The 11,603-nt window shown below is 45.4% G+C and overlaps 1 protein-coding gene across 1 annotated transcript in view; it reads right to left on the reverse strand.

Annotated features, from left to right (window-relative positions):
• Window positions 1–11,603, reverse strand: part of RSPH10B (radial spoke head 10 homolog B (Chlamydomonas)) — a 99,349-nt gene that overhangs the window by 70,590 nt on the left and 17,156 nt on the right. The window contains exons 5-7 of the mRNA XM_006859757.1: window positions 9,053–9,138; window positions 8,092–8,212; window positions 3,441–3,617 (exon numbers count right to left, since the gene is read on the reverse strand). Of these exons, the coding sequence (XP_006859819.1) occupies window positions 3,441–3,617; window positions 8,092–8,212; window positions 9,053–9,138 (384 nt within the window). The remainder of the gene's footprint in view (window positions 1–3,440; window positions 3,618–8,091; window positions 8,213–9,052; window positions 9,139–11,603) is intronic.

The raw sequence follows: 11,603 nt of genomic DNA on the forward strand, positions 1-11,603 counted from the left end.
AGTCACAAAAAGAGAAATACTGCATGGGATCACTACTGTAAAAGACTAAGAAAAAGAAATTATACTAAAGGGGGGTAGGGGTAAGTTATTGTTGGTTGCTGGGAAATGGGTGGTGGGTTGGGGGAAGGGCGGAGGGTAGCGCACAGGGCGGGGATTGGGCTCAGGAGAGCTTGGGTGATGGGGAGGGGGGCAATATACAGGGAGGGAGAGGGAATTGGAGAAAAGGGGCAGATGGGAGAACAATAGGGCGTGTTTAGGCAGACCAAGTGGGACAGAGATAAAGGACGATGTGTGCACAGCCTTGGAGCTCCAGGGCTCTGAGATACAGGGATTGACCCATGGTTGGAATGGGCGGGGAATTGTGTTAAGATGCTTGACTGTTTTTTTTTTGAATCTTGGTTTCCCTTGCATTATAATATAGAGTAGACACTGGAGGGGGAGAGAAAGGAATAGTCAGAAATATCACATTAGAAGGTTTGTAAGTCCATCTTCTGCCTTTAACTGATTGGAATACCTAAAACGGGGCTACAGCGTACCCGGTGAACGAGGCTTCCTGCGGAGCCTTTGCAACACATAAAACTATAGGTAGAAACCAGAACCACATCCAGACCACCAGAGATGAGAAATCCCCACTTGAAGGGAAGAGCTGAGGAGCATGGAACGGTGAGAAGAACAAAAGATAAGTCTCGAATGGAAGACCTACAGGAAAAATACGACACAATGGAGACAGACGGGTTGCTCCCCTAGGAGACATTGGGGTAGTCGGTCGGGTCCCACCAATGTAGGCCCCCCCACCAAAACTGAGACTCGGTGGAAATGCACGCTTGGATTGGTAAACACACGCATCACTGATGGGGAGAAAGAGGGTAAAGGCAGCAATGAAGCGACGAGCTAAGCCTCACAATATTCAGAGGGCTTCTGTGGACCCGGTTGGGGACCTGGTTGGCAAGCAGTGCAAGAAGACCCAAGGACTCCTGGGCCCAGTCAGTGACTTGGCCACGGAGGACTCAAGTGGAGAATGGAGCTGCCGGCTGATGGGAAGAGAGGGCATGTGCACAAGAACACATTGTAGATGACACCCACATGACCGGGACTGGATGACTGGATGATCAGAGCTCAACCAGGAGAAGAAAGAAAAAGGGGGGCGGGGGAAGAAGATTGAGCTGATCCAAGCTGATGAACTTGACCTACGCATACGAATGCATGACACAAAAGAGGCGATAAATTCTTACAACAAGAAACATTCCCACCCCCTCCACACACAGAGTAGACAGAGAGGGGCAACTTGGACATTGAATACCCAAATGGGGAGGGAGGGACTACAAAGGCAAGAAGTAACTGGCTTACAAGCTTTCAAGAGGGAACCTAGAGCTAGGGGCCATGGAGGAAGGCAGAATCACCAGTGAGTCCTATCCAATTTGTCTAGGTGGAGCTGATGAAATGAAACACAGATGGGTAACGTGCAATACTGTAGTGAATAATGGTTATCAAGACAGATTGTGAGTGTTGGAAATGCAAGGGTAGATGTTTTGTAGCAAGGAAGAGAGCGATTATTTCTCCAGTCTAGTCTAGGAGTGGAGGTCTCTGGGACCACCAACGGATAAGAGCCAAGAACGGGACCCCCACCCAGAGAATCGGGGATGCCTGAGATGGAGACAGAGATGATGACATGGAGGGATGAAGCAGCTGGGGACTTTGGATCCAGAGAGGGACAGGAACTGTGGGCCGAAGACTGAGGGGGAAGGGTGGAGGGAAAGCACGGGCTTTTAGGATATGCCCTTTGGTCGGAAGACGATGCATGGAGGGGATTGGAACCATGGCAATGTAATGATATACGATGGAATGAATATGGAACTGAGGTTCTCTCATGTAAACTATCATATAATTCACAATAAAACACTAAAAAAAAAAAAAAAAAAAAGAACCTAACCCCAGCGCCAACCGAAAGAAAGCTTTCCCCTGTAGCCACCACCCTGAACTTGGACTTCGAGCCTCTTAAACAGAGAGAGAATAAAATTCTCTGTTAAATGCCACCCACTTGTTGCATTTCTGTTTCAGCCGTGCTAGGAACTACGACAGTGGTTTAAGTTATCCACTTAGTCCACATATACCAGACTCCTGGAGTCCCTTGTCACTGCGTAAAGTCTCTTTTCCGCTCTCCATGCCTGCCCTATAACCTATTGTTTGTTGTTAAGTGCCGTTGAGTTGGTTCCGACCCATAGCGACCCTGTATGGGGTTTCCGAAGAACAGCTGGTGAGCTTGAATCGCTAACCTCGCATTTCAAACGGCTTTGCGGTCTGGTGTATTAACTCACAGCGCCACACCAGGACTCGTTTGAACACTGGTGGCACAGTGGGTTAAGCATTGAGCTGCTAAACACAAAGTTGGCAATTCAAACCCATCAGCCAGTTCTCAGGAGAACGAGGAGGCTGTTTGTCCCCGTGAAGATTTACTGTCTCAGAAACCCCATGGAGCAGTTTTACTGTGTCCCACAGGGTCACCAGAATTCTGAATCAACTTGATGGCAGTGGGTGGGTGGGTCATTACAGACTGCATTTTACTAATCTATGCTAGTCCTGGGATGATGCAATGGTTAACACGCTTCACTGCTAACCAAAAAGTTGGAAGATCAAATCCACTAAGAGGCACCTTGTAAGAAAGTCCTGGCAATCTGCTTCCTAAGTATTTACCACTAAAAACCTTGTGTAGTACAGTTCTACTCTGACATACAGGGACACCAGGAATTGGAGTCGACTCGATGACAACAGCAACCAGCAGAGCACCCATCAAATAGGTAGTTTTCTGATACTGCTCAAACCCAGGCAAAACATCCAATTCAGCTCAAATGAAACTACAGACACTTGTGGAGACCTCAGAGAAGCATTCTGTGTCTTCTAGTTAGTGTGGTATGTGGATGTGAGGTCTGGAGCCACAGCAGCCATCTTGTACTCATGAGGAAGGGAAACCACAAAGTTTGAGCTGACATGGTGCTGGGGGGGGGGGGAGAGGGGGGGGGGGGGGGGGGGGGGGGGGGGGGGGGGGGGGGGGGGGGGGGGGGGGGGGGGGAGGAGCACAGAGTGCACAGACAGGAGGTAAACTAGGTGACACAAACACCAGTGAGTCAGTCACTGAACCAAACCAACCCTAAAGTCACTTTAACCTGTATCACTTACAGCACACACTCTTCCCTCTCAGGCTGGATTTTTCTATGCTTGCAACCAAAATCACCCTACTCCCCCCGCCCCCCACAACAGTAACACAGTCTCACTAAATAACGTTTCAATAAGCAGGAAATTTGATGATGTATTATAAGTTATTTTAAAGCACATACACTCTTCTTCACAAAACAGTAAGTTACCCTCTACAGAATGGAGAAACACGTCATCTCCCATTGCTTCACATCAACTCTAAGAGGCAAAGGCTGCGGGTCTGCACTCACCATGCCATGTTTTTTATTGGAAACCCATTCTCCCTCATACATGGCTCCACTGGCATAGTAAAATTTCCCGGTTCCATGTCGACTTCCATTCACAAACTCCCCGATGTATTCATTTCGCAAAGGGTACTGGGAGTTGGGGATTCTCTTCAGAAACCATGTGTGCGTTCCAAAGCCATTCTGGAAAGAAAGCCAATGGCGATGGGAAGTGCTCAAAATATTTTCAGTTTAGAACTCTACATGGGTTACATTAAAAGACTCGTGTGCAGGGGTGGTGGGCACTGTGAGGCGGATGGGACCTGGGCTTTGGAGTCCCACAGAGTTGGGTCCAAGTTCAGCTCTCCACCCTCTTGAACAAGACATACAGCATCTTGTGTACGCCTACTGGGACCTTCATCTGTAAAATGGAAACAGTATCTACCTGGCCAACTGGGAGTAAGGATAGAAGGTCATATATGTAAACATGATGCTGCTCATTTTGATTGCCCTTTGACTTTTACTTCTTTATTAAATGTTGTTAAGTGCCCCTGAGTCAGTTCCCAACAACTCATAGAGACCCCATTTCCAAGGCTGTATATCTTTGCAGTATCAGAAAACCTCATCTTTCTCCTGTGGAGTAGCTGGTAGGTTCCAACCACCCCGCTTTGTGGTTAGCAGTCCAATGCTTATCCTACAGAGATTGATACAAAGTACCCCATCGTCAATCCCAATTCCTGAGGTAACCACAAATACAATCCTGCATACTAAATCAACATATCATAGAAGGGGGACTTCAAAATGTTCACGGAGAAATGCAGAGAAAAGGTTATGGAATTCTCCTACAAACATTTTGAAGCCCCTTTGCACAGACACAGTTTTTTCCACTAGGGAGTGGTGTTCTGTCTTCTGTTCTGTAACTTATCTTGTTTGTTACAAGTATGTTGCAGTTACGGATTGAAATGTGTCAACTTGGCTGGGTCATGATTCTCAGCATTACATAATTATCCGGCTTTGTTGTCACCTGATGTCATCATTCCACATGCTGGAGCTCCACACCTCTGTGGTGTATGTAGACAGGATTCGAGACGGTTGTGTTAATGAGATGGAATGCAATCTACATTACTGAGCTATAAAAGACACTGACCAAGCGCACAGAGGAGGAGGAACAAGGATACCACCGAGAAAGAAGAGATGGGAGAAGAACATGCCCTTTGGACCCGGAGTCCCTATGCTGAGAAACTCCTAGACCCAGGAAAGATTGATGACAAGGACCTTCCCCAATAGCCAACACACACAGAGAGCCTTCCCTTACATTTTACTCCCTCAATTGGGACTTCTAGCCTCCTAAGCAGGTGTCCTGACATGGCACCTGGACTGCTAACTGCCAGGCTGGCAGTTCAAACCCACCAACCACTCCTCAGAAACCCTATACAGGGTCTCTATGAGTTGGAACCAACTTGATGGCTCTTCCTAACAACAACAAACTATGGGAGAATACATTTCTGTTTGCTAAAGCCAACCACTCATGGTATTTGTTCTAGCAGCACTACATTAATGAAAACGATTGTGGCTATATTTCCATGTCAGTGTACAAAGATTTCACTTTTTCAGAACAGTCTAATGATGTCCCATTGTCTGTCCATACTTCCATTTCACCAACAAATCCCCATTAGCCAACATTTCCAGCTGATTCTCTAGTAGCCACAGTCAGGACTCAGGTGTTATCAGCTGCCCATGGAGGGGTGGATTGGCTTCCAGATTCTCAATTCTATTCACTGGACTATGTGTGGATAATGACTGATTTTGGTTTTTTTAATTGGACAACCAGGCCTTTCTCCTGAGGTACTCTGGGGGAAACTGACATCCAACCTTCCAGTTAGCAGCCAAGGACATTAACCATCTGCACCACCCAGAGTGTATAAGAGTAGGGTCATTAAAATCCCAGCGTTTCTGGCTGGAAGACCAGCTAGAGGAGCCCAAGGGGTCCTGGGAAATTCACAAAAAGGGAGGAACTGTTGTAAGTGACTCCCTTAAAGTTGTTTATGATTTCCTGGCCATATCCCGGAACTGCACGAGTGAGGATCTGATGCTACCCCAAACACCACATGTGATCATTTGAACACACCAGATACATCAGTCACAGAACTACAGAATGGACTGGACACGGGACAGCAACATATGTGATCCACACATGCAAGAGACACATCCTAATGTAGCCAACATGCCAACATGTCACACGATCATCCAAACAGAGGTAGGAAGAACCCTTAACAAGAAAGTCCATTCACGATTTAGGAAAAAGAAGCAAATTTAGGATTACAGTGTGTTTCTTCAGTCTCGGGACATCTAGGTCAGCTGGCATGGCACAGTCCATAAAGGCAACGTTCTACATCCTACTTTGGTGAGCAGCAACTGGGGTCTTAAAAGCATGTGAGCAGCCATCTAAGATGCACTGATTGGTCTCCTCTCATCTGGAGCAAAGAGGAGTAAAGAAAATCAGACTCATGGTAACAATTTCTCCAATGACTATGGGCTACTTGAATCACAGTCCCCGCTACCCTGAGACCCGAAGAATGACCACTACCACATATGTACTGTAAGTGGAATCACAATACAAGGTCTTAGGGAAGGAAAGAGTGAAGGACAGAATGAAAAATGTATGAAAAAGGCAGACTTGCTGGTGTGATAAGAGACCGGTGTAATCCTCAAAACTGTGGCTCTTAGACATCTTTCAAACCTGGGCCTGAGCCCACCTTTGGGGAGCAACTTTCAGTCAAACAACAGACAGCCTCAAGAGTGGATGGACTCCCGGTGTGGTGCTGTAGCACCAGACTGTGAATCACAAGGTCAGCAGTTCAAATCCACCACTGCTCCTTGGAAACCCTATACAGGGTTGCTCTGAATCAGAACCAACTCAACAACACTTAACAACAACAAAGGGGAATGCCACCACTAGGGAGTAACACACTCTTCAAAACCATCAGTCACGTGATATCAAAAAGGCCACATTTGTGCAAAAACAAAGCTCAGAAGGCAGGAAAGGGCAGGGAAGAAGGACTTGTGAAGATGGAGACCCCATCTTCACATGTGGAAGAGTGCTGTTACACTGAGGGAGGAACAAACCAAGGTCATGAACCAAAATGTGTATAAATTGTTGAATGGGAAACTAATTTGCTTTGGAAACTTTTCACCCAGACTATTATAAAAAAAATAAAGAGGATTTCTTCCCCTTGACAAACAGCACCTGTGAAAAATCTATAGCTAATGCCACACTTGACAAAAGGCAGAATTCTTCCCCAGTAAGATTAGAAGCACTACGAGGATGTCCGCTCTTCCTACTCCTACTTTATGTTGTACTGGAAGACACAGCCAGTGTAAAATGGTCAAAGAACATAAGCATACAGGAGAGAAAGCTATGAAATTGACTGCAGTTGTAGACAACATGACTGTCTCCACATATTCTTGGAGCTACTGCTGGTTCTGTTCCAGATCGCCAAGATGGAGCGAAGGCCACAGCAGAGTGAAACCACACTGTGACAGGGACCCAGAGCACACACACGCTGTTGGGAAAATGGCGCCAGTAGACTTGCTTGGCATATGACTGTCATGAACCTTCAATCTGTAATAAATGCACTATAAAGGGGGCTTCACAAAGACTGAGGGAAAATGCAAATAAAAGATAATGGAAATTTCCCACAAACTCTCTGAAGTCCCCTGCTATCTGTGAAGTACAGTAATGTGAATCACAATAAAACAAGGCAAACCGCACAGAGAACTTAACAAATCTACAAAAAAGCTGCCCAAACTAGTACGTGAGTTTAGGAAGGTAGCCGACTCCTAGATCAATATGAAATCATCAGATACCCAAGTATGTGTAAGTTTTATAAAATTAACTATATTCGGTTCTTGTTTTCTGTGCAGAAATGCACAGCTTCTGTAATTAGCTGCTGCTGAGCCGATCCCAACTCACAGTGTCCTCACGTGTGTAGTGTGAGAACTGGGTTCCACAGAATTTCACAAGCTGCAAGCTTTCAGAAGCAAACCGAGGGGCCTCTAGGTGAATTCAAACCACCAACCTTTTGGCTAACAGTTGAGCACTTAATTGCTTGCACCTTCCAGGGACCCCATCTAGTTTCTATAGTAAACAGCTTCTGTCTCCTGGGAGTCATTGCTTCATGGATTTGCCAATGACGGAACCTAGCTTGTATGTGAGGCCATTAGAAAAGACTAAATCAATCAATCAAAGCATCAGGTTTAGAACGTAATCAATGTCACTGATGGCAGAAACTGAATCGGTGTTTGTTCTGTTGTGCGAATACTCGCCACCCACAAAAATCAATTATAAAAATAAAAGTAAGGCTTAGACCAGTCAGTAGTCATTTGAGCTTCGAATCAGGTTGCCAAGAGTGTTGGTGAGGCACTGTAGGATAAGCACTGGACTGCTAACTGCAATGTTGGCAGCTCAAGCCCATCAGCTGCTCCTTGGAGAGCCCTGTACAGGATCATATGAGTCAGAACCAACTCAGCGGCCCTAAAACAGATTAACAACAACAACGAGGTTGCCATTACGTAGAACCAACTCATCGACAGTGAACAATGATGCTTCCATCACATTCTTTGCTGACGCTCTGTAGAGCACTCACAGCTGGGTATAGAATGCTGAGAACCGCCATACCTGGATCCCCTGCTCCCATCGTCCGGTGTACTCCTCATTGGTGGTCAGCCACCTCATCCTTCCCTCCCCGTGACGCATGTTGTTTACCCACTGGCCTTCGTAAATGTTCCCGGACTTGTAACTATGGCAAAATGAACAAATGACAAAACAATCAGTCACCTCATATACAACACCTTTAGGATTTGTTCTCAAACTTTCTCCCTACACATCTGTTAAGGAATGCAAACCTTGGGCCCATCCAACCCTCCCTGTATTTGAGTTCAGTGGACAGTTTTGGGTTATGGAAATAATTGTCACGGGGATCAGAATAAATCACTTTTGTAAACCTTCTGGTTCTTTAATTGGGTGAAAGAATGGATAAGAGTGTCTGTTTCTTCTCCCTTCTAATGTCTCTTAAACCATTCCCTATAGTATAGTTTATAATTAGTTCATTTTTTCTCCTCCCCCAGATATTTGAATCCTTAGCATATTAGATTCCACAGTTCAATCTAAAAGTCATGCAAATATGCAGCCACTGTCACCAAAAAAAAAATGTGTATAAGACTGTAGGATGGAAAACGAATTTGCTCAGCAAACTTTCACTCAAATGACAACAACAACAACAAAATAGCACTGCATACAAAATAAACTAAAATCAAGCAAATACGGAAGACATACAGCTAAGAAAATAATGGTGGTTCTCGATGACTCAGAACGAAGAGAGGCAGTCTGTACGAAAAGTAAAGTGGAATCACACAATTAGCCATCGTTTAATATGGTGTTTTTCTGAAATTCCAGCAGAATGATTTAACCATCCAGGGCACCATATTGGGGTTAACTTAAAGAGTTGACCCTACTTACAACAGGAGACATGTGTTTTCTGTAAATTCAGCACCTTACCTTTAATTATCTTGCATGGAAACTATGTGGGCCTGCGCACCGTTCTCACCCACACCCCAGATGAGTTTGCGTTCATACCTACCATCTTATTCCCCAGCCCTTTTTGATGTTGTACACCCAGTCTCCTTCGTACCAAGAGGTGCCGTCTTGGTTGTAGTAAATGGAGCCCTAAAACAAATTAACGGGATTTTCAAAAAACTAAGCCTTGTAAAACAAATAGTTTAAATGTAAAGAGTAAAAACAGGTGAACTTGTTAGTCTGGGTGATGGGGAAGGCAATCTACGAGAGGGATGTTGGCAGAAGGATGCTGAAGGCAGAGGAAGACATGAGGAGGAATACAAGAGTTAAAGGGAACAGAGTAAATGAGGATCTATGTACAATCTGCAATAACAGTGATCTCTAGGTGGAAACACAGACAGGTACACAGGCTGAACAGATCTGGCAGGGGGAGTTGGAGAATAGCCACAGGTATATAAAGGTTTGATGGAGAGTATTGGAACCTGAGTATTTATTTACCTTTCCTGCAAACGTATCTATAAATGTGGAAGAGCATATGGGGGGTTGGGAGGGGCGAAGTGATGAAAATGTCTTAGATATTACCATAACTTGGAAGGAATGAGTTGCTGGGCTTGGGACTACTGGCTGAAGGGACATCACCTTGCTCAACATAACATAGTCCACAACAACAATGCTCAACATCCTATTTGGCCAGTAGTGACTGGGATCTTGTAAGTTCATGAGCAGCCACCAACGGTGCAACACCCTCTCCAGAGGAAAGAAGAGAGATGCAAACTGAAGTTCCTTGGAAACAATCAGTCCACTGGACTAATGGGTCACGTGAGCATTAGTCCCCATGACCTAGAAATCAGAAGAACTAGATGGTGCCTCACTACCACTATACCTACTGCTCCAGAAGGGATCACAAATTCAGAATCACAAAGAACAGGCTTATTGTTTAGCTAGAGACTGCTGGAACCCTCAAACTATGGCACATGGTCACTCTTCAGATCTGAAACTGAACTTACTCCCCTAGCTCAATTTGCAGCCAAGCAATAGATAGAGAAGAACAACACTAGTGAGGTATGCATACCCTCGAATGGTCAACCATTCCAGGTCAAAAGGGCAGCATCTCCCAAAGGACCAAGTCCACAAGGGTGGGAAACGGCGAAGAAATACAAACAGGAGCCACAGGGAGGAAATGGGAGAAGTGATGTCACATGGAGGGGACTCCATGTTACATTGAGATGAAACAAAGCACATGATTTGCTGAAAGTAAAACTCATGATCTGCTCTGTAAACCTTCACTCAGTTCATAAGAAAAAAGATTTTAAAAGAAGAACAAAACCAGGTGAACTTAAGGAGTATAATGTCTGTCTCAGCAGATGCCCTGTCCTACACTTAGGTTAGTGTCCGTGAAGAGAGAATGAGATGAAGTCACCAGCCCACTCCTCACATGACAACACAGAGTGTCATGTGGTGGCATGTCATGATCACATTCATTACAAACCATCAGCCAAAAGGGAATGGACGGTAAAAAATATGAAAGAGCCTTTTTACGCAGATGAGGCGGAAAGCAAAGAAGGAAGCCCCTGCCCCTCCCAAAGCTGAAGCCAAAGCCAAAGCACTGAAGGCCAAGAAGACAGTGCTGAAAGGCGTCCACAAAATAAAGATCCACGTGTCACCCACCTGCCGGTGGCCCAAGACTCTAAGGCTCCGCAGACAGCCCAAATACACTCGGAAAAGCTCCCCCAGGAGAAACAAATTTGACCACTATGCCATCATCAAGTTCCCTCTGACTACAGACTGGAGTCAGCCCTGAAGAAGACTGAAGATAATAACACACTGCTGTTCAGTGTGGAGGTCAAGGCCAACAAGCACCACATCACACAGGCTGCGAAGAAGCTCTATGACATTGATGTAGCTAAGGTCAACACCTTCATCAGGCCTGAGGAAGAAAAGAAGGCGTATGTTCCACTGACTCTTGACCGTGATGCTTTGGATGTTGCCAACAAAATTGGGATCATCTCAACTGAGTCCAGCTGGCTAATTCTAAATATAAATTTTTTCAATACATAAATAAATAAGGGAGAGGTCAGCATAATGTGGACAAGGCAGAGGAAGGTATGCAATAGTATAAGATAACAATAGTAAACACTATTACATGCACAACCCTGCAATAATAGTAATAACAAACAATCTACAAGTGACGTACTTGATGAAGCTATGTGGGAAGGCATGCAGGAGAGCATATGGGAGTTCAAACTTGAGTGTATATACAGGTGTGTTTTGTTTGTTTAGTGCCATTGAGTCGGTTCTGACCCATAGAGACCATGTATAGAGTTTCCGAGGAGCAGTTGATGAGCTTGAGCCACCGCCCTTGCAATTCAAACCAACTTTGCAGTGCAGCGCATTAACCCATACCGCCACACCAGGACTCCCATATATAGGCTTGGCAGAGGACAGAGGCTATTTCTCTTTAAGTATGTGTGCGTGTTACCAATAGACCCAGGAATAGAGCATAGAATATAGTAGAGCCTACAAGAGTCCTGGTGTGGCACTGTGGGTTAATGCACCAGACTGCAAAGCTATTTGAACTGCAAGGTCGGTGGTTCAAGCTCACCAGCTGCTCCTTA

This window comes from Chrysochloris asiatica, unplaced genomic scaffold, assembly GCF_000296735.1.
Source record: "Chrysochloris asiatica unplaced genomic scaffold, ChrAsi1.0 scaffold00034, whole genome shotgun sequence".
In the NCBI taxonomy this organism is placed as follows: Eukaryota; Metazoa; Chordata; class Mammalia; order Afrosoricida; family Chrysochloridae; genus Chrysochloris; species Chrysochloris asiatica.